Source organism: Heterocephalus glaber, unplaced genomic scaffold (genome assembly GCF_053883595.1).
Source record: "Heterocephalus glaber isolate CG9 unplaced genomic scaffold, H.glaber_assembly_v1.0 deba00000896, whole genome shotgun sequence".
In the NCBI taxonomy this organism is placed as follows: domain Eukaryota; kingdom Metazoa; phylum Chordata; class Mammalia; order Rodentia; family Bathyergidae; genus Heterocephalus; species Heterocephalus glaber.
In genome coordinates, this window is record NW_028258170.1 from 3,468,106 (window position 1) to 3,492,492 (window position 24,387).

A 24,387-nucleotide genomic window follows, 5' to 3' on the forward strand; every position below is an offset into this window, starting at 1 on the left:
TTCTCTTTGTTCACATTCCATCTTCTCTGTTTTATAGGACTTACCACAATTGTACTTATAAACATAGGTATTTTTTATTTCCCTAAAGGAATGTGAGCACTTTGAAAGCAAGACAAATTATCTCATTCACTGCTTCATCTATAGTGAACAAAATATTTCTTGGCAAAATTGAAAGTCATACACATTTATTGAATCTATAATATATATGCTGATAAACTAATGTGTTGACATTTAATAATGAATATTATTGAATTGGTAACATATGTCAAAAACACATGAAACTAACTGACAACTGATGTTTTTAAAAATAAAATATATTTAATAGATAGTTTTTGGTTCTTCAAACCACACCTTGCTTGTCTACAATTAATTTTCATGTTTATTTCGGGGGGGTAATGTAAAATTTATTCTCTTTTTTGCTTTTTCTTTTTTATGATTTAATTTCAGTTCATCAGTCCATATGTGTAGTGCATAATGGTTACATTTGATGTGAGAAGTTGCTATATGTATCTGACACATCTTAATGCCTTGTTTCTTTCCCTCTCTCACGCCTCCATCCATCTCTTGATCACCCTCAATTTTTGGTACATTTTAGCAGTACTTAATGTTTACTTCACATTTACTGTTCTAATGTTAATTAAAAAACATTCAAAAGCAAAATTACTCAAAGATGAAATGGGACTAGATGGTTGTCAAGTTAATGACATTCCAAATGCTTAGTCAGTCTCAGCAATAAAACACAAATGAAAAAGACTGATTTACATTATTCTCCTCACTCAAATCTGCCTCCAGGCAGAGTCATAGTTCTCCCAAGTGGAACAGCTGGGCAGAACATAAGGCAAAAAAATAAAGTGTGAGTTTTGAGGTTTGGAAAGAAAGAAAAGGCTGCACATTGCAGGAGACAGTGCTTTGAAGTTCACTGGGGGTAAAACTATAGGAACAAGTCTATGGGAAGATGATACAGAACTTCCTAATCATGGTGAGTTAGTCAGTTTGTAGTTCATGGCAGAAATCACTAGCATATGAGACAGACATGTGGTACCTGTCTCTGGATTAGAATATCCATTTTATTTTTTAATAGTTTTATGGGATAAGAGCTTTCTCAGTCTCCCATTTTATGATGTAGAAATTGATTAGCAGGGAATAAAATGTAGTGGTACCTTGATTCATGAACTTCATGTATTCCATGATTCTGGGGAAGATTACTGCTTTCCTATTCATCACCCAATGTGGAGTTCATAAACAGAAGCAAAACTTTGCCAAATGCTTCTGGTTGCAAACCAAATTGTTTGTGAACAGAAATATGTGTGAACTGAGGGATTATTGTATCCACCTCATTACTGAGGTGTTACTGAATCACAATTTTTAAAATTTCTATAGGGCCCACTGCTGAAGTTAATCTCTTTTCTCCATCAGTCTGCAGGAAACTGTAAAAGTCTCATGCTATGATGAATAACAGATCATGGGGAAAATGATATTTTCTTTCCTCTGTCTGGTATCATCTTTTCTGCAATTAAGGAGCTGCATGAACCCAAATATATGGCAGGTTGGACTCATACAGGTGTGAAGGAATTCCTCCTAATAGGCTTAACTGAAAATCTCAATCTGCAGATTCCTCTCTTTCTGCTTTTCACCCTCATTTATCTCCTCACACTTTTAGGTAACTGGGGGGTGATCCTCTTGATCTGCTTTAATGTCCCACTGCATGTCCCAATGTACTTGTTCCTCAGCAATCTCTTTTTTTGTGACATCTGCTACTCTACTGTCTTTACTCCTAAGATGCTGGTCAATTTCTTGTCGAAACATAAGTCCACGACATTCTCTGGCTGTGTTCTACAGAGTTGCTTTTTTCTAGAATATGTATCCACGGAGGGCATTCTACTGTCCATGATGGTTTATGAACACTAAGTGGCCATAGCAAAGCCCTTGTCATATTCAGTCCTTATGACCCAAAGTGTCTGTGTTCAGATGGTTCTTGCATTGTACCTGGGTGGGCTCATTAATGCCCTGACACACACTCTAGGTCTGCTCAAGCTGGACTTCTGTGGCCCCAACATCGTGAATCATTTCTTCTGTGACATCCCCCCTCTTCTGAGGCTGGCATGTTCTGATACCCATGTGAATGAGCTGCTGCTTCTGGTCTTTTCTGGGGTCATTGCAATGTTCACTTTCATTGGTTTTTTACATCTGCATCATCATTGTTATCCAGAGAATCTGTTCAGCAGAAGGAAGGCACAAAGCCTTCACTTGTATCTCACATCTGAGTGCTGTGACCTTATTCTATGGGTCTGTGACCTTTAGTTACCTCCAGCCAAGCTCTCAGTACTCCCTGGAACAGGAAAAGATCTCTGTTGTGTTTTATACTTTGGTGATTCCCATGATAAACCCACTGAATTACAGCCTGAGGAATAATGATATGAAAAATGCAGCAATAAAATCAATATGTTGGAAGAAAATTCCTACTTGAATAAACTCTGTGTACATTTTTGTGAAACTGACATTATTCTGCAAGTATATTTTCCTTACAATTGTATCAATCATAGTAGACTTTAAGGACTGTAATCCTTCCTGAGAAATAGGAGTCAAAAGACAGTTTGGAAGAAAATAAACTTATTTAAAGCCAGCACCAAAGAAAATGCAGGACCTTATTTATTGCTTCAAATCTCTTTTTGTTAGGGCTCAGGGAAGTAAAAGCACTTTCTTGAAAAATTAAATAGGGATACAGTGAAACAATGGCCAGAAAACTCATCCAATGGGAAAGGGTTATCTTCAGAGTTCCCTGTGCTTTGTCTGGAATATTTATCTTGGACATACTTATTCTTCATGGAAATGGAACCACATTTTGAATTCCAGGATCCTTATCACCATGTGCTTCTGAGACAGACAGCTTAATTTCCTGCAAGTTAATTATGATGAGTTGAGGAAAGAAATGTTGTGTTCTAGAAGCTGCTCTTTAGTAGTTAAAATACCACGTGAAGCAATAGGTGGTTACAGATTAGGAAAGAAGTAAATCTATTAGAAGTATCTTTCCCTAGAAAGTACCTGGCATACATCATTATAAACAAAACCATAATCAAGACATTTTTATACAGGATGTAGGTGAAACAATAAATGTGCTTAGAAGCATCCTAGATATTTAGCAAAGCACACTTCTGGGTGTATCTGGGTAGGTCATGAAGGCATGACCTTAAGTACTTTATCTGGTCCCTGGCAGCTTTCTCTCAAGCATTGATCATCTCCTCCATTTTCTTGCCACACTGAATGGAGTAGCTTTGCTTTACCACACACTTCTGCTATGAGGTTTCTGCACTGGAGCCATCTGACCATGGCCTGAAATGGTTGACAATGTCAGCTGAAGTTAAACTTCTCCATTAAGTTAGATATACTTAGTATTTTTTCCAACTTTGGGAAAGCTGGTACCTAGATGGACCCACTTGCTGACTCTATCTGGCCATGTGGCTTACACACCTTTGGATTTGGTTAGCAGGAGATGTTTGGAAAGTTTTGGAGAAGCTGGCTCAAGGAGATTTAAATTGTTAAAATTAGAGATACAGGGGTGATTTAGTCAGAGTGCAGAAGTCCAGAATGCTGATAGGAATGTGTACAGTAATGGCCAGGTTCAAATTTTTTCAGCTGAAAATGAAAGCCTTTATTGGCAATTAGACTAACTCCTTGTGTGTTACACTCTTGCAGAAAAATTGCCTGCATTCTGACCATATCTTGAGACTTTGCAGGAAACTGAGATTAAGTGGATTTGACTAATTGATCTCGTGGAGTTAATTTTGAGGCTGCCTCAAATTCAGGCTGGAGCATGGATCAAAGCAGCTGCTTTAAGCCAAATTTGTAGTGCCAGTCAGGAGCAGAAAGCCAAGTGGAAGTATTTGCAAAACTTAAATTTTGACCTGATAGGAATCACTAGTACAGTTGGGGGCCAAAGGGGATATAATTACTGAGGAAATTAGTGCCATTAAAGGGAAAGTCAGAATAAGAAGAATGAAAAAAAAAAAGAATGATCCCTTGGAAGAATCTCATATATCAGCAAGACCAAAGTAATTGCAGGCTCAAGACTGCAAAAGTGTAAACTTTTTTTGAGAAGAGAGCTTTGTGACCCCTGCTGCAGTAAATCTTAGGGAATTGTTTTATTAAGTTTTATTTCACCCTACTTACCTACTCAGACCTCTATTGCTATGGCCATAGGGAGCCTGGCTACTGCTTATGCTGGCACCAGACATTGGCATCATTCATATAATACTATTGTGCAGGTGTGCAGAAGCCAAGAATTGTTGTATAATGGAGGCTTCCACCCAGATTTCATAGAAATGATTGGCAGTGCAGATGAAAAGTCCCTGAGAGGACAGTGCGTGAATCTGTGGGAAAGAAGCCAGAGGTGGAGTGGTGACTCCATGTTGTCACAGATGCCTGGAACATGAACTGTTTACTGAGGAAATCTGCAGACAATAAGGTGAACTAGCCTAGGGGAGAGGCTGTGTGGTCTGCAACTTACAAAGCCATGGAGATGTGGTTGCAAGTTATAGCTCACTACCATTTGCCCTGGATGGCAGACATACAACTACAGGACTCAATTTTCCCTAGCTAGGTTTTGGTCTTGTTCTGTTCCTATTTTATACCCTCCCTCTTTTTCCTTGGGAATGAGAATGTTTACTCTGTGCTATCATATATTGGGATTGAATAAATTGCTTTTTAGATTTCATCACATTTCATAGTTATGGTTTTGCCTTGATGAAAATCATAAATAGATTTTGAGAAAGGTTTAAAACAAATGTTTGCTTTTGGCATTGAGGGAAAGGGGTTGTAATGATTAGAAGTTTATGTTGCTATTACAACAAGTAGTTTAGGCAAGAAAAACTGAAATGTGAGAAAGCGGGTGCTATTAGGATTTCTGAGGGAAAATTTCTGGGAAGACTTACAGCAAGGAATGAAGTGTAAGAGGTGGAAGATGTCCTGGATTATTCAGGATAAAAGAGATGAGAACTGAGGTAAAGTGAGGAAGGAGGAAAAGTTCAAGAAGTGGAATAGATCATGTGGGGTATATTAAACATGTATAGAGTCTTTGCTTCTGGAAAAAGAAAGGCAAGTTACTCAACTCACATTTTCCCAATTTTAAAGACACTTGACTTAAGAGAAAAAATGAAAACAAAGTCTTTGTATATAAGGAGGGGTGGAGGGGTTCAAGGGAGGGCAGGGGAATGGGGAAAAATAAGAACCAGATGGATTACATAAAGGTGTAAATTTCCAATGATGAATGTCATTATATTGTATACTTTAAATGTAGCAATAAAATAAATTTTTAAAAAGAATAAATGGGCCTTAGAATAGCAAGAAGAGGAAACAGAAGGCCAATCAAGAAGCTGCACAGTGGGCTGTGGATTTAGCATCACTAAATGAAGGGATTAATTACATCAGAGCAGATCTCAAACTGTTACAAAGCAGGCACAAGTTCTATGCACTGGAAAGTAATCTATCACAATTAACATAAAAATTGTACATATGTATCATGTGTGTAAGACAGAATTATGAAGAGGTTGAGATAGGATAAAACAATTATATTCCTTGAAGTTGCTGTTTATATGGGAGAAGTGCATGTGTTATTACTTAACTGTTCTCTCAAAATTTTTATTGAAAATCTCTGTAGTTGTGAAATGTTTCAAAATTAAATGTTAGAAAATGTTTTGGAAAGTGCCTATAAACTGACTGGAACATTTTTACTTCTGAACTTCTGCACTTACTTGTTTTTTGGATTTTTTATTTTGTACCAAGGATCGAACTCAGGACCTTGTGCTTGCCAGGCAGGTGTGGTACCACTGAGCTACATCCCCAGGTCTGTACTTACTCATGACTAAAATATTATCTCTGGGGGAAAAAAATGAGAAAAATGAGATAAGATATATGCACTTTTTTCCTATCATTTCCTTAAAAATTCAGTATAACAAATATTTGAATTTTATAACAAATACCACTTACAACAAATAGCATTTACATTGCATAGGTATTATAAGTAAACTAGAACCAATTTGAAGTACATGGGAGGATGTACACAGATTATATGAAAATTCTGCATCATGTTATATAAAAATCTTGATCATCTGTGGATTTTTACTGTCTATATATGGACCCTGGAGCCAGTCTTCCACAGGTCACAATAGACAGCTGTATTATACAATTTGATGAAACTCTACAAAAACAAATATCCTATAAAAGGATACAGACACAGTTCAACATTTCCTTGGGGTTGGTTGTAAGTGGTAGAGTTTTGGGAGAGGCAAAAAAGGATTGGTGTGTTATGAAAATAAGGCATGTTTCACAATCATTTCCCTGGTGTGTTGATTTGTCAAAAATTATTCAATTATATTCTCACAATCACTGCCACTTTTAAAATGTTAAACCATTTATTTAATTCAAAATCAAACCTATTCAAAACAGTAAAAATAAGTGGGCTTTCAAGGTGTGCTACTCTACATGGTGCCATTTTCTGCTGTGGTCTGGGCCTGATCCTAGATCACCAGGTTAGCAGAAGGGAGGAGGCAGAGAAAATACACACAAGGAAAGGAAAGCAGCCTTGGCAGCAGAACGTGGACCCTGCAGAAGGGCAGGGGGTAGGGGACCCCACTGGGGCTGGGCCAGCAGTTCTGAGCTGGCTCTCCTGCCCCGAGCCTGACATAGGGTGACTGTGGCCCCCTAAAGTTCACAATCAGAGCATATGGCCAATGGGCTTTATGAAAAGCTCCTGGCATGCGTTTGCTGGCGGGCCTCGGCTGGGCTCCATTTCCCTGAATGTTCCCAGTGATTTGTCTTCCTGCCCACAGCTCTTCTTTAGCCTTCTGGGCTCAGCTGGTGAAGTTAACTCTCCCTCCACACGTCGGGGGGAGAGTACTGGTGGGTGGGGGTGGGGGGACACCAGGGCAGGGACAGTCCAGGGGCCCTGTGACTTTGGGAAAGAGGCTGAGGGAAAGAGCACACCTGAGGGGGGCCCAAGGATGTTTAAAATCCATGAGGCACCATGTAAAGATGTTGACTTAGTCCTACCAACTGGATTAGCTGAACCAGCCCCCCATTCATTCAATGCTTTCTATATATTTTAAAACACTGAACTCTGGTATTAGCAGGTATGAAGGAAAAGGTTGGAGACCTTGCAGCTGGGGCTGTCTTTCCTTTGTTGGCTATAGCTGGGGGTGAGGCAGGACTAGTGTGGACAGGCAAAGTGATCATGGGGTCCCCAGTAGAAGTCCATCTCCCCTCATTGCGGAGGTCTCCAGAAAGAAGCTGGGTTTCTAGGATGAAGCCTTGCAGGCCAAGCAAGAACCACCCCACAAGGTGAACATTCAATCTGCCTGCCACTGCACTTTTGCAATCAGGATGAAGCTTATAAAATCAAAAAAGAAACCAAGGGCTTGGGAAGAATAACTTCACTTGGGTTCCACAGGAAGGAAGACTGCCAAAGCTGCCTTCCTTTCTTTTGTGTGTTTTCTCTACCTCCACATCCAAGAGATTTTCAAGCTGCTCTCTGGGGCCAAAAACACTGAGCATGGCCAGAGCCAATAAATGATCTTTGGGTTTCTGGTGAATTCATAAAGTGGCTTCAGCTGCTGCAATTATGATCTTCCTGGGAGAGCAATATTTTGTGTCTAAGAAGAGGAAGGGAAAGAAAGAGAACAGAGCAGCACTTCTTTTCTTTACAGTAGAATCCTGCACACTAAAAAGCTTGCCAAAACCCAAATGACAGTAGGCAAAACAAAACTGTGGTTCAGTATGATAATGGGGCCTGAGGACGTGGAAGGGAAACTTCTCTGTGTGAAGAACCCCACTGCAGGAGAAGCCAGTTACCAAGAGGTATTTAAAGAGAAGAAAGGAAGCATCCATAAATAGTATTCGGTTCGTCCTTTGTTTTTGTGACATAAAACTCAGGTGAAATTGTATTCTGATACTTTCTTTCTTCCCAAATCTTCCCTGTGCAGTCAGCACCTGCTGAGTTGGTGGAGTCGATTTCATGGTGCCCTCCATGATGGGATCTCAGCACCAAAACTGGAGGTTACAGAAGGGTGTGTACAGAGTGGGGATGCATGGGGCTCCTTGCCAACTAGGCATGAGTTCCAGAGCTCTGAGGGAGAAGCTAGACTCCTTGAAGTGTTATTGACCCCACTGAATCCTAGGATCAAGGTTAGCCTGGAAGCCAAACACCGGGCTCAAGGGTGGCACATCACCAGTCCAGACATTCCAAGGTAGATGCAGACAGAAGCGCAGCATTGGACAATCAGGGTTAGAACCTGATCTCAAGGGCCACAACAGGAAGAGGCGTAAAAGGAACTGCTCTTCTGCATCCTGGGGTGTCGGTCAGGAGGACAGCTGGAGGGGGCTGCCCACCATTTAGGTCAAATGCTGTGGCCAATATGCCAAAGGAAATGTCCCAATTCCCAAAGATATCTGGAAGCCACCACCTCCACACCCCAAACCTGGAAATCTCGGACTAGCCTCCAGCTCCTGAGCCTGGCCTCGAGGCTGAGGAGTGGTCTTCTCTCTGGGGTGCTGCTGCCCAGTGCTAGCCCTGCCACAGAGTCTGAAGGCCTTGCCTGGGACAGCCCTGCCTGGTGGGTCTGGTCTCTGACCACTGATGTCATCACGGCCAGCTCCCAATGCCACTCTCACCAGAGTGGAGTGTGACACACAGCATGGTGATCTTCACTGGCACCTCCTTCAAAAGCTCTTGTCATTTTCAGTCCTATTGCTCTGCAATGTTTCATTTGAAAAATAATTTTTTCTAAAATTTAATAATTTAGCATATTCACTAACAATTTGCATACCATTTAGTTATATGTAAATATATAGATACTAATCTGAATGACTTTCATACAGACTAATGAAAAAACTGTCCCAAGCACAAGTTAATAATAATTAAATGAAGTTAATATAGCTTTCCATAACTAAATTCAACTGTAACCCAATATAACCTCTAAATATCAATGCTTCTAAAAATTAAAGTCATTTTACTAATAATGAAGTCTCTAGATGTTTCAAAACTTATTTGTCAATGATCATCATAGAACTATTTTCCAGTAATACTTGCATTAAGCATAGTATTGTATGTGATTTCAAGAGATAAACATAAGATTCAGAAGATAGAGAACCTAATTTTGACTACTTAACTTTAATTATTTTGTTGTTGTTCTTGTCAGATGAAGGCCAGCTAATGCAGTCATTTTTGTTTTGCTTTGTGTTTTGAACTCACGGTGACGCTCCTACTTCAGCCTCCCAAATGCTGGGATTACAGACATTGCAGTCATTTTAAAACTATGTTCCAATATTTTGTATAATTTCAAAAGATAATATTGAAAATATATGATATAAAAAGATAATATTGGTCTGATAAACAGAATTTGAATACTCTTACAAAGAGATTGGAAAGGAATTACATTTAAAAAACAGAATTCATGAGGCTTTAAGAATGATGTAGGCCCTTAAAAATAATAGGTTCTCTTCTAACTCAATCTTAGAATATCAGTTTCCAGGCCTATCACCTGAAAGTTAGCTTTTGATTAAGGAGATTAAGAAATTTGTACTTACAAGAAAAAAAAAATGAACTGTTGTAGGATAAAGAATGAGGACAAATTCATTTAAATGCCTAGGAAGCGAACAATGTGAAGCGTCACTAACAAAGTCTGTCATGATGCAGTGTAAGGTAAAGGCAAAGACCATGGGATTGTGTGCCAGTAGCCATGCACTGCACTGGAAAAATAAACATTCAGGAGATGGATGGTGGAATTCGTTTTATCTTAAGTAAAGCCTTTTCCCTTTTTAACAACAAGAAAAGAAGGTTTTAAAGAAGTAGAAGTAAGAGTTTTAGTCTTCTTTGATGTCATTCTTGTCCAATGGACCCAAGGAGTGAAAGTGATTTACATCAGTTCTTCTATTGTCCTAAACGTTTACTAATGACTGTATTTTGTTTTCCTGAAACATAGGCCTATGAGCATATTCTGAAAAGCATATTAAAGTACTTTTATTAAAATACTGAGCAGACATTGTCAAATAATCACATTTTCCCCAGAAAACATGTTCTGTTTTTCCCCCACACTTGTCTCACATTTCTTACTGTTCATTATAAAATTCAGGGAATGAAATGCCTTAGGGAAGCCATTATGTCCATGAGTGTTTTCTAGATCCCTCAAGAAACTCAGAATCTTTAATAATGTGCATATTTTATTCTTTTAATAAGAAGCTTACTCTTGAGAAATATTCCCATTTCACCTAAGGTGAATCTATAACTGTGTATTTTATGTACACTTTCCTTTTTACAGAATGGTATTTTAATCATCTTGCTCTAACTTCCTGCCAATGAGTTGCAGCCTTTGCCTCTACTATATTAAAGGATAATTTTGCATTTCAATATTGATACCAGTTACCACCATCATCTACTTAATGCAAGCATCATTTTAAAAGTAAGATATATTTGCTGTGTTTCCTGGAAAATAAAACCTAGCTGGAAAATAATGTCTTGAAAACTAGAGAACAAAGACACCAGCCCCTCTCAGACCATCCTCGCCTTCCTGCCACCACTGTTCTCTTACTCCATGGTTACCATATAAGGCAGGGGAGGCCAGGACGGCTGATGGGGCTGGCACTTGTTATCTCTGTGTTTCAAAGGGTGATTATTTAACAGCAAGGTCTTATTTTCTGGGAAAGATGAAGGGGATAGAAGTTCTGGTTTTTGTTTGTATATTTTTAGAAAATATAGGGCAGTGAACCAGGGGAATGGGAGGCCACAAGGTTCCTAAATCAGCTGAGGTTTTGAATATTTTTCCTTACATTGGTAAGTTAAATTCCCTAATCTAAATCTTATATGCATACATTCTACTACTCAGTCAAATTTAAATTTCCAAAATTTAAATAAAAACTTCAAAATACAAAGGAAGGCCAAATCTCTCAAAAATTAGCATGAAAGTCATTATGAAACTATCAATGTATTAATTCTTTGAAATTTTCTTTCTAGAGGAAGAATTTAAATCTGACTTATTCATTTATTAGTATAGACAATAAAGATGGAATATATCTGTTTATTTGTTATTAATAGTTTTGCAATGTAATCATTTTTCTGAGACTTACAGGGGAAGTGTTTAAAGCAGGGGAATGTGTGGGACAGTAAGAACCATCTTCTTTGTGTTTGATTCTTATAGTTGTCATCACTACACCAGATAAGAATCTGAACAAAGCCAGCCAATAAGCCTTCTGTCCTAAGTACAACATCTTATCCTAAAATTCACTGCTGATTTTTTATGATTGTTTATATTTGTCATATAAATGTAAAAGACAGTTATATTTAGTCAGAGTGTAGTAGTAATCAATAGAGAGATATACATTGGTTATGTGGAAAAACCATTGATTATTGCAAGCATTCTTTTGCAACATGAAGGAAAACAAAGAATTGCCAAGGTTTTTTTTTTTACAAGTTTGCCTTATTTTATGGGTTCACTTTGCTTTTTCTCAGAGAAATAAAAGAAATTGTGGTTCTCAGTTCTCAAGAGAGTATTTCTATTGGATGTCAAAGGCCAATTATGAGTTGCTTTATTCCACATTTCATATTCCAGTTCTGAGCCCCCCCTCATACCATTTCTAGTGCTTTGGACTATTATCTTGAGGTGGGTTCAGAGATTTTGGAAGCTAGCTCCTGTCCTTTGTCGCATCTGACTTAAAAAAAAATATGTGAAGGGTTGGGGAAGTAGGTGAATGGTAGAGCACTTCTCTATGAGTAAGCCTGGAGTTTGACTCCCAGAATCACAAAAACAAAGAAAGGAAGAAAGGAAGGAAGGAGGAAAGAAAGAAAGAAAGAAAGAAAGAAAGAAAGAAAGAAAGAAAGAAAGAAAGAAAGATGAAGTAGATACTAATAACGAAGGCATAAGTGGAATATCTCAAGTTAAAATGGCATAGTGCCATTTGTTTTCTTTCTTGCATCTCTTCTCTTTCTCTTCCTTTCTTCATTCCTTTCTCCCTTTCTCTCTTTCTCTTTTTTTTTCCTTCCTCATTTATTTCTTCACATGCTGTAACTGATATTTTTCACTACTCCTCATTTTTATTTGGTGTGGGGCATTCTTACATCTTTATATATTTTAAATTACATATTGCACATTTTAAATTATTACTAGAGTAAAGTGGGTGAATTTCCAAACATTTCTTACACTGTGTAAGCAAGATTTTCTTTATGTATGTTTACTATAAAATTCAATTTATCTTCTTACTTACACTAAGAGCAGCATTTTAAAGGTCCCCTAGATGTAAGATACCAACATTTTATTCTTTCCCTCACATGTTTTGCACATGAAGCAAATGGACAGTGATTCAAGAGATTATAGACTTTGTGATTGAAACTTCCTAATCTTGTAGGCAGGATAACAAGAGAGGAGAAGTCACTACCCAAAGTTCCATAGTTACTTAGGGATTCCAGAGTTATTGAGATTTCATCATTGGTCTCAATGTACTTCTGTCTCCACTCCTCGTCGTTACTGGGTATTAAGAGATGCAAATGCATGGCTGGTATCAATTTCACACTGGTTACCGAGTTTATCCTCTTGGGACTGACAGACCACATGGAGCTGAAGGTGGCCCTGTTCATGCTGTTCCTGCTGATCTACCCTGTTTCCCTGGTGGGCAATCTCGGAATGCTCTTTCTCATCCAAGTAACTCCCAAACTTCACACACCCATGTACCACTTTCTCAACTGTCTGTCATTTGTTGATGCCTGCTATTCCTCCGTTTTTGCACCCAAAATGCTGCTGAATTTCTTTGTGGAATGGGAGACAATCTCATTCAATGCGTGCATTGTGAAATATTTTTTATTTGTGTCACTCATTACCACTGAGGGCTTTCTGCTTGCAGCAATGGCTTATGATCGCTATTTGGCCATCGTGAACTCTATACTCTACACAGTGGCCATGACCAGAATAGTTTGCATTGTCCTTGTGTTGGACTCATGTGTTGGAGGGTTAATCAACTCACTAACACATACGATTGGCTTAATGAGGCTGTCCTTCTGTGGGCCCAATGTCATCAGTCACTTCTTCTGTGACCTGCCTCCCCTGTTAAAGCTCTCCTGCTCTGACACGTCCATGAGTGAATTGCTGCTGTTAGTCTTCAGGACCATCATCACCATGGTCACCTTCATGATGGTGGTGATCTCCTACATCTTCATTGTTGCTGCTATCCTGAGGATCCACTCAGCAGCAGGTAGACAAAAAGCCTTCTCCACATACATCTCAGATCTAACAGTTGTGACTTTATTCTATGGCTTGGTAAGCTTCAGTTACATTCAACCCACCTCACAATATTCCTTAGATCAAGAGAAGGTGGCATCTGTACTCTATACTCTGGTGATTCCTATGCTAAACCCCTTGATTTACAGCTTGAGGAACAAGGAGGTGAAGGAAGCTGCCAAGAAGGCTGTAGAAATGAGAAGCCTTCCTTGTTAACTTCACACCAAAGCCAAGATATGAAACAATGCTTTATATAATAAGGCTCATAGAGATTTAATAAATGCTTTGGCCCCACTGGAATGGAGTATTTATTTTATTGAAACTTGGTGTTAATATCACTGGAAAAAGAGACCTAAACGATTAATATAACATAGGACACATGGCTCTGGTTATTTTGTTAAATACCTTGAAAATTAGACTCAAATCAATGCAATTACCTGAGACAATTCATGGTATTTTATTTCCTTTGTACAAGAAGTGAATATGAATATGCATGCATTTATTCACATAATATACATATTATACACCAATATATGTAGACATGTGGAGATTCAAACACAAATATATATAGTGCGAATCATAAAATTCACAAATAATAATTTATCCTCTATCTTGGACTCCTTTCTAAGGGCAGAAATAAGTAAAATATTTTTATGACAAAAAATATTGGTGCTTGTTTTACACGGAAAATGGACAAATGCTTGTTCCAAAGATAACTTTTGCTATTTTCAGCTTAACAATCTTTAAAGGAAATGTGCACAGGTAAACTGCTCAGAAGAATTTGGTCCTAGAGCACCGTTCCCTTCACAATGTTGGTCTAACAGTTTTCCACTTCTCATCTCTGTGTCCACCACTAAGTATGAAATAAAATAGAACAGAACACCTCAGTTTTATTACTGCTCCACACAGAAAGGTCATTAAAACCTCAAGAAAGAGCTTTTACTCTGAAGAATTTTACTTTCATGCTTAGAAAAGATGAATCCAAGACAGTTAGGGAACCTTCAGTAATCAGATTTGTTTCTTTCTTTTCTTTTTTTTTTTTTTTTTTTTTTGGTACCTGGAACAGAACTTGGGACCTTGAGCTTGCAAGGCAGGCATCAGAACCACTGAGCTAAATCCCAAGCCCTGTTCCTTTCTTTCTTAAAGGATTTTGTCCTATCTTCTTTGGACTTTGAGAATAAAATTCTGGATTTTCCACCATTCTTTTCATGCTTCAAAAACAAAATCCTAAGAAGTAATGTTCCAAGAAGGGACAACCTGTGCATTGTACCTCGAGTCATAAAATCCTTTGAATCCAGTGACATTTATTCCATTTAAATTATATGCAAAAGTGCATCTTCATAAACCCAACCTGAGAGGTCTGACTGTTCCACTCTGATATCTTCTCACCTTGCTGCAAACTATCCTATATGAAAATAGTACAAGATTCTATGTAGCACCTAAATTTGTAAATAAAATTATAGTAAACTTTTTGAGTTTGATTTAAATATTTAAATAACTAAGGAGAACTGGACTAATCAGCAAAAAGCCATAGCTGAAGACTCAGTTTATAATAACTGAATTTTTTATGCAGGAGGCTACATTAAAGTTTTATTATTTTCTTTTTGATAGCAGTCACAACCAATTAAAGAAATGGTACCAAGATCTATACAAGTGAAAATAAAAGTAGCATGTTGAAATGTATACTACATTAGATAACAATTCAAGAAAATATTATGAATTTTCAATTTTAAAAATAAAATAATGCTATCAGCATCAATATATGACAATTGTGTAGCCCTTTACAATTTTTCAAAACTACTAAATATATTATTGAAAGTAGGCTTCTAAAGGTCATATGCCATACATTTTTTACTTATTTATATGAGATACTCAGATAAGTGCACTTAAGTGAAAGTTTTAGGTTGAAATAAACATAAAATAATCATGATAAGTAAATATAATTTAATACAGTCACATTTTCTGAGCACATCGAATATATTATATCTAGAAGATGCAGCACAAGAAATGTTATACAGGCAAAAAAACAGAAAATGAGAACAACAAATTGAGCTACTTATATATTCTATTACAGTATACATCCTACAATCAGAGGAACTGGTATCCCAGGAGAGGAAAGATGGCACGATTCCATAAGTATGTATGTGAGAGAGGAGGTGATATTTCATGAAAATGATTTTTTTGGTCAGAAATCAAACTTCAACTCATGCCCACAAGTATACAATATTATATTTTGAAGACCAATAGAAAGCTAGTTGTTTCTAGAAGAAAAATAAATTATTCTTGCTGGAATTCTAGTGGAAAGTAGAGAGGCTGGTGCCAGATTTTATTGTTAAAAATAAGAAAATGAGTAAAAAATTGGTACTTTTGAAATAAAACTACATTATATTAAATATACATTGGACCTTCAAGTTATGACTGGTCTGACAAATAAAAAATGGGTTGTGACTGGAATTTTAGTTTTAACTTACAACCAGAGTCTTGAGTTACAACACAAATGGTGGCAGCTTGTGCTTCCAGATGACATCAGATACAGATTTAACCCTTAAAGAGTTCTGGAAGGAACATGACAACATCCTCTCCTGTGAGGGGTTAATTGAGAAATCCTGGGCAATGTCTCTCTAAGGACACTGAGATCTGCCTATGTACAGGAGAGACTTTGAAGGCTGTGTGGAGGAGCCTAAGCCTTCATTGACCAACTTGTGTTACAACCGCCCCTTGGGAACAAACTGAGTTTGTAGGTCAAGGGTCCACTGTAAATGACATTATATAATAGAATATGTAACTAATATAGCTTTTCTTAATGTAAATTCAACTTAGCTAAGTATATTCCTAATGTTCTTAAATAGTGATACAATTAATTAATCAATATGACATAAATGAGGAATCTGTAAATGAAATATCTAAGGCTACTCTGCCACTTGAGAAGTAAAATATCAGAAAACAGACTTACGAACATTTGCAGTCCCAAAGCCTTCAGTCCACATCTAAAACCAGTCAGCGTTCACATTCACAGTTGGAGAAATCAGGAAGCAACAGACTTTGTCTTCCATGATTTGCTCTGGGTCTGCAGGATGTGTATGAGATACATGCTAAATTTTTATTCTGTCCAAGTAGCTCAGAGTTTCTGATCTGGGAATTGTCCTAACTCAACCGAGAAATAAGTCGCTGACACTACCTGGACTGATTATGGCTCTGAGGTCATCTGATTATTTTCATTATTTATATGAATTACCCAGAAACCGGTGTAATGGACCAGTGTTCTGAAGATCTGAGGTTTGGTCTTAATTGGAGAACAAGTCCTGAATACACAGATCCTAACTATAATGCTAATTTTCAGTTGTTCTTGGTCAAATGTGGCCTGTATTCAAATTCTACTTCAATAATTATAGATATCTAAAGATTATTTCATCATCATATCCAAACAGTAATGCTATTCAAAACATAATCTAAAAATGCCCTGCCCATAAAATCACACAATTTAAGGAAGATGTACATCGCTCCTTAGAGTTTATACCAGTCTTGGGTATGTCTTCTGAAATTGAAGCATTCTTATCTTTCATTTTTACCTATTTTTTATTCGCACATGTCTGCAGTTCATGATGATCCCATTCCTCCTGTGCAGTAAGTACTTGTGCACTACAACACATCTTAGTTCTTTCTTTCCCATCTCCTCTGCTCCTTCCTCCCTCCCTTAATCTCTTGGTCCCCTATTTTTAGTATCCATTCTAAGAATTATCAAGTGTTCAGCTTTCACAAGAATCCTCTTCCAGGTGTATTGAATACTTTGGCCACATGTAATATAAAGCATGAGAATTAGAATGTTTAAGTAATTAAATAATATAATTAGAGGTGATAGGTATACAGTGTCTGGAACTTATTAGGCACTAAACATATATAAACCATTTCAGCTAAAATCCTTCTTGACATTTGTTTTAAAAAAATAAATAACTCACCTTAAAGTTGATAATATTTATTGTGTTTCTGAAGGTTTTCATTCTGCCTTCATTTTAAAATCACTACAAATTTCACTCATATATTCATACACAGTTGTATGTGGTGGTTAGTTGCATAGACTCGTATTTATGACTTTATTCTTTGTAATCACCCACTTTCATAGTATTTACCCCACCTTCCACTCTCCATTCATCATTTGTTATATTTTTATTCTATACTCCATTTGTCTGCCTATACAATATTTCAAAAATTGCTTTCATGTTCAACCAATTGAACTTGATATTTCTATATATGTCCTAACTAGCTAAATTACCCTTAATATTTAAATACATTCTATTATGTGAAACTACACTTGGGTGGGTGAACAAACGTAGACACATGAAATTCTGTTTAGAAATTTCTGCCCCTCCCTTTGGGTTGTCTCACATTGAATTATGTATATATTTTCCCTATTACCAATAATAATGCATTTATAGAATCATATGACCAGCACCAAATAGTACTCTGGGCTTTTAAGATTATATATAATATGTAATGTGTAACATTTACATATAATTAAGTTATACAGATTATGATTGTACCTGTGAATAGCATTAACTTTAAAGAGTTCAGGTTTTCCTTGACAAAAACCACGTAAGACAAGAACACCTATGATAATTTCTCTCTAAGGCTGCGAGAAGTCTAAATGCATCATCTGCCACACTTCGGAAAGCGTTCTGGGCCATGATTTCCTCAGCCCTGTCTCAGGTTGTTTTAATGACACCCCGTGTTCACAAAACACCGGGGATTCAATCCTCCAAGGACCAAAGCCAAAAATAAACCCAACAGGCAGGAAATTAAGAGAAAAAGGGCCAAACTGCCTCTCAATACCAGGTAAGAGTCCTCTTTCTGTGTTGTAACACTAGTTTATAAAAGCCTTCTGTGATTTTCAAAACGTGCAATTCTCAGTGTACACTGTGAATACAGTGTGACAGAAAGTCTTCCACATCGAGTCCTTTCCAGCACCTGGAATGAGCTCCATAGAATCAGGCCACTGTCAAAGTTAACCAGCTTTCTTGCAAGTCAGTGTGCATTTGTTCTACATTTCCATGATTAGCTACATTTAAGGCTTTATGTCTTTAATTTTTGTGAGTTGCAAAATAGAATGTATAAGAGAACTATCACAAATTCTGGGACTAATTCATCTGTACTGTTTAATTTTGCTAAATTGGATGAAAAGAGCAAAGATTTCACTGTCTCTATTAACAGAGCTAATTTTCAGGCTCAAACATTAGTTTATTGGTCTTTTTTATTCATTAAGTTCATTGGTATTTTTAGGTATACATTATGATCATATTCGTCATTGGGAATTTGTACCTGTACATGATATATCTTGGTTATTTCTCCCCATTCCCCTTCCCTTCCTTCAGCCCCTCCACCCCTCCATAATTTATTGTAATACTGATTCTACAGAAAAAAAAAAGCACAGCATGAAAAACAGTCCTGATATTATCATTATTAGATAGATTAAATGAGCATTTTTGAAATTACTGAAATTAAAAAACTCATAAATAATAAATTCAATTCATTTAAAAATAAAGTCAACCAAGGCGAAGTCAGCTTAACACTACTAAAAAACAAACAAAAGCAAAAAAACAAAAAAAAAAATAACAAAAAACCCCAGCTTATTCAAAGTAATTTATTGGGTAGGTGAAAGACAGTCTCTTTTCTCATTCTCTACTAGCTTCATTTTATGTTAAATAAGCAATGACCATTTGTGCATTCTTATATGTGTGAAAATTTACATTTATTTTCTTTTGCATGTAATTCTCACAGCATCCTACTGAAGAAGGTTTACAAATGAAATAATGCTTGGCTATAAAATCACGTTACTCACTAAAAAAACGTGAGCAGGTATTCTCAACTTTCTGCAGTTTCAAAAAATAGACACACTCAGTGCTCTCCTGTGACTTTGTTTGTAATATATTAATTGTTTTAAGTAGGTTACTTTAGAGTACGTGGGTCATAGTGGAAACGTGAGGCCATTTCTTTATCACCCTATTCAATATTAGGGAAATACTATTTTCAAATAATTTTGTGTTATTGCTCTTGGAATGCCATACTCATAAATATTCACTGAGAATATTTAGTAATCTAATAAATGTGAAAAAAATCACAGTTCTTTCTCCTGCTGAAATTCTCAAACTGCAGTGGCATATTATGTGTTCTAAAATGCCCCATAGTAAAGACAATCTCTCTTAAGCATACTTAACCAAGTACTAGCCAAATATAACAGATATCAGCAATTTGCTTTTCATGTATTTGAGGCAAAATAATAGAACATAAAATGAAATTCATTTAATATCCTCACTTCTTTTTGGATAGACAGTTAGGCTCCTATGTGATCTAATAAACAGGAAATATATGCATTGTTCCTAAAATTAGATGTGAGATTTGAATCAAGGGATTCAAATATGTTGAATGTTTTCTTATTAGGTAACAATGAAAACATTATTTGAAAATCTGATCTATATGAACAAAAGTGGTTGGATGATAAATGCAACAAAGGACTGAGGATTTAGCTCAGTGGTGCAGCTGCCTGCCTTGGAAGGACAAGGTCCTGAGTTCAATCCTCCATACCAAAAAAAGAAAGCACATGCAACAGAGATTCAGATGTCACTTGGAGCTGCAAATAATGACTTCCTGCAACATATTAGTTTTATAAAAAAAGTAATTACATTGTGATAGAAAATGTGTGTTCAGTTTTATTTTGTATTGCAGACACCATTGATTCTGATTTTCCTCTTTTATAGGTACTACGCAATTTGTACAAGGTGATGATATATGTATATATGTGTACAACACATATGTATATTGTGTTTATGGCTTAACTTGGCTAAATATCATAGAAAATAATTTTGCTAGTTGTGTCAAAATCTACTTATTGAATATTGTGGGGCTTGTTTGTTTATTTCGTTCTTGGTTAAAAGATGTTCTTTCTTAAACTATGAAACTTTTGTTTTCTATTGTTTTTCTGGAATACATAATCTATTATCCAGGATTTATCTTTTGAACTCTCTCCATTAAAGATTATTAGGGCTTTCCAAGAGGATGTATAATTTCTCCATGAGTTCTTATAATGTCAATTTGTATCCCTTGATAAAATCCAACCAACCTTTTTTATCATGCTTTAAAAATGTAAGTTTATTTTGAGGTATTATTATTATTGGTAATTAAAACTGCAATTTTGTAAGGGTGCAGGCCACTGAATTCACATAGTTGAGCTGTAACGACTTTCTGGTAACCTTGTTTTTGTTCTTAGTCTTTGCAGATTGCTCACAGGTAAGCCACATACTTGGCTCACAGGAATGTCACTGTGGTCATGAGTTCATCCTCCTGGGTCTGTCTGATGACCCAGAACTGAATATTGTGCTCTCCACGGTTTTTCTCTTCATCTATGTCATTGCTGTGCTGGGCAACTTTTGGATTATTGCAATAATTTTGGTCAGCTCCCAGCTCCATTCTCCCAAGTACTTTTTCCTTTGCCAGTTGGCTTTCTCGGATGTCTGCTATTCCTCCATCTTGATCCCTAAAATGCTGAAGAACTACATGGCAGGACAGAGGGCCATCTTCTACCAGGTTGTCTCCTGCAGTATTCCTTTGTCAGCATGTTGCTGACCAAGGAATGCTTCCTCCTGGCCGCAGTGGTATTCGATCAATACCTGGCCATCTGCCACCCTCTTCACTATGAAGGTCTCATGACCCCCGCCTGCTGTGTCCACCTGGTAACTGCCTCTTACCTGCTGCATTTTGCCAACTTGCTCACCCATCTGAGCAGCTTGCTCAGCATGTCTTTCTGTGGGCCCGACATCATCAATCATTATTTCTGTGATATCCCATTGCTCTTTAAACTCTCCTATTCTTACACCCACCATGGTGAGGCTTTATTCATTGTCCTTTCTGGAGCGACATTAGGTGACTACATTTTTGATAGTGATCAGCTCCTATTTGGGAATTCTTATCACTGTCTTGAAAATGCAGTCTACCAGTGGCAGACATAAAGCCTTATCCGAGTGTGCTCCGCACCTAACCATACAAACTCTCTTCTACAGGACAATGATATTCACTTACCTGGGAAACAGCACTGGCTACCCACAGGATACAGCCAAAATAATTTCTGTGTTTTATACTCTTTTGCCCCCAACACTAAACTTTCTGATATACATTGTAAGAAACGGAGACACCAACAAAGCCATGAAATGAATAATTAGGAGGGAAATAGTTACTCAAGGAATATAAATTTTCAGGCAGAAACATTTAAAGCATATTTATTAATACCAGAAGACAGTACATTGCTAAATGCCTAAGGATCTGTGGAAGACAAAATTAATTGAAGGTAGATTATGTTTCAAGATGCCTGGTTGCTGGCTTTTGTAACACTCATTCCCACACACATATGCATGGAGGCACACATGTACATTTACATGGAAAAGCTTTCTTTTATCTTCTTGGGTTCATGATTTGGGGAACTGTGAACTATACTGGCAAAAGAAAAAATATCATTTACTCTTATGCACAAACTATCCACATGGCTCAGTAATTAGAGTTTTTTGTACCCAATTTTATAGGGAAAGGAAATACATGGGGAAAAGCTTTCATGGGATGAAAAACTGGGCTTTTCATGGAACACGTGGGAGACAGAAGGAGAATGTGGTGATTGCTTTATGCTAGGGCAAGTGGACATCTCAGTCTTCTTCCAGGCAGGAAATCTCCCCCAGAGGTGATTTATAGCAGCATTTCTCTTCTCTCCTCCCTGGAGTGAAGCCACTGCCATCCTGGAAAGAGGATTTGTGGCACCAGCTCTTAGAAATTCCTGTCTTTGTTCAGATAAGAAAGCTTCTAAAATTGCTCATTGTTGCATCTACTGAGTCTCAACTATCTTCAATTAAAAATAATTTTATGTCATTATGGTATAATTTGATTCCTTTAATGCTCAAAATATGACTTTGAAAATCTAACTTCCCATATAATAAGTTTTCATTTTCTATGGATTGGGTAACTATAAAATATGATCTAAAGTATTCATGCAGAAGGTAGAAGAACTAGTAAATGTGTAATCGCACAGATACACAATATGCATACACAGACACACACACACACACAGATTGATTGGTTACAGGGTGAGCAGAATCTGCCTTCTTTGCAACTCTCACCTGAGCCATTTTCATATAAGGAAACCAGGGGTCGGGGACTGGGAAGCTCACCAGGGATGAGACTACATCAGAGATGAGAGTCAGAATTAAAATACACAATTCTCATGCACTCAGGTGTAGGCCTCCTTGCCATCTCATGCCTCTCAGTTTGTGTGCCATCTTTCACTAAGAATATGAATAATGTTATTTTAGAATAAATAATTTCATAGGAACAGAAGTTCTTCTCTTTATATGTCAGCCTTATAGAATTGCTAAAATAACAATGCAAATGTACTCAACTATGTCTGAGTAGATTGGAATTTGCCAAAAATCAAGATTGAAGAAACTTCCATAAAACTTGAAAATACTGAAAGTACAGAAAGTTTTTAGACATAATTTAGAATCCTATATTTCAAATAGCATTCATGCATTATTTCAAACACCTTCTGTTGTTCAACTCAGTTGAAAATTAAAACTCGATCCAGCACCATTCTTATTCCCAGAATGATAAAAGAATAAAGCTTAACCTTTATCAAATGACAATTTGAAATTCTTTATTGAATTTTGTTTGTGAAGAATGGTTATACCTATAATATTATAATAGTTAAATGGTTAGAAATTATACTTTATGGTAATAAATCTTTACTTATAAAGTAAAATGTTTTATCATTTTTTCTTATTGAGTGATATAAAGTGATGTAAATATGCTATAAAATGTGTTGAATCTATTTTATATGCTTTAGCTTATTTTATAGCATTGTTTTGAAACTCCCATAGTTTCTTCTAGAATAAACCTATTGCAATTATTTTGACTACATATCACCATGACATCACATTGATTGGTTATGACCTAACTTTCAAAATAAAGACAATTTTATAATAAGGGGATGCTTAGATTGTCACAAGAAAATCTCTCAATGACATAACCACAAACTTAAATTAAAATCTTTAAGACCTATTTTTTGACAGGAGATATTTAGAATATTTACATTTGACAAAGTAATTATGATGTCACAGTGGTAGAATTTGTACAGTATTCTCCCTTTTATTGTCAATTCCCCGTCTGTGATTTCAGTTACAAGGGGTCATCAAGGAAATATAAACACAATGCAATAATACATATCACATGAGTGAAAGTGAGAAACTGTTTTTATTATTATTTATTGTTGTTAATCATGGTTCCTAGTTCACAAAATACATTTTGCCATATATATATATATAATATATATATTATATATATTATATATATATATATGAAGAAGACAGCGCAGTCATCCTTTTGTAAACTGGTTCTAAACCAATGGAGTGAATCAGATACAGGTTGAAAATATAAGAGAAAAAGAAAAAACAATTAAAAAGTAATATAATAATAAATGTAACACAAAAACTATAGGGTAAGAACAATTTACATAAGCTTTACATCCTATTAGGTATTATAAATAATTAGGAATGATATTTTAGGTAATGATTTAAAGTATTTGAGACGATATGTATAGATTGTATACAAATACTACACCACATCTATAAGAGACTGAACATCTGCAGATTTTGTATCTGCAGCAGGTCTTGGAATAAGTCCCCTGTGAAAAACACAGGAAGTTCTATTAAAAGAATGCATGTATTTATGTTAGATCTCATTACTTATCAAAATTTTTCAATTCTATTCCAGCTTATCTTTATAGAACACAGTGTGAAATATAAAATTTTCCTCAAGCTAACCAAGATAACTAAGAAAGCCTGAGTAGAAATATTCGTTCTGTCAAAGGACATTTGTGCCTTTTACATCTCTGTCCCTCGAATAGTTTTTTTTTTTTCACTCAGTTATCCTTCAAGTTTCTCAAACCCAGATTTCCACAACTCATATCACCACTATCTTTGCAGCTACTTCCCATCATGTTATTTTTTTCCTGGATACAAGTTCTCTATAAACTGTCATACAAGCCTGATACCTACCAAGTTGGCCTGGATTCACCGTTCTTCACTTCACCAAATATGGACTGGATGAG

The 24,387-nt window shown here is 36.5% G+C and overlaps 1 protein-coding gene and 2 pseudogenes across 1 annotated transcript; all 3 read left to right on the forward strand.

Annotated features, from left to right (window-relative positions):
* Positions 1–1,539: 1,539 nt before the first annotated feature.
* Positions 1,540–2,467, forward strand: LOC101699699 (olfactory receptor 5J3-like; annotated as a pseudogene).
* A 10,063-nt stretch (positions 2,468–12,530) lies between these two features.
* On the forward strand, positions 12,531–13,469 carry LOC101700048 (olfactory receptor 5J3). Its single transcript, XM_004869091.2, has one exon. It carries the CDS (start codon positions 12,531–12,533, stop codon positions 13,467–13,469), a length of 939 nt encoding a protein of 312 aa, XP_004869148.2.
* Positions 13,470–16,839: 3,370 nt separating this feature from the next.
* On the forward strand, positions 16,840–21,488 carry LOC147828893 (olfactory receptor 5J3-like; annotated as a pseudogene).
* The last annotated feature ends 2,899 nt before the right edge of the window (positions 21,489–24,387 follow it).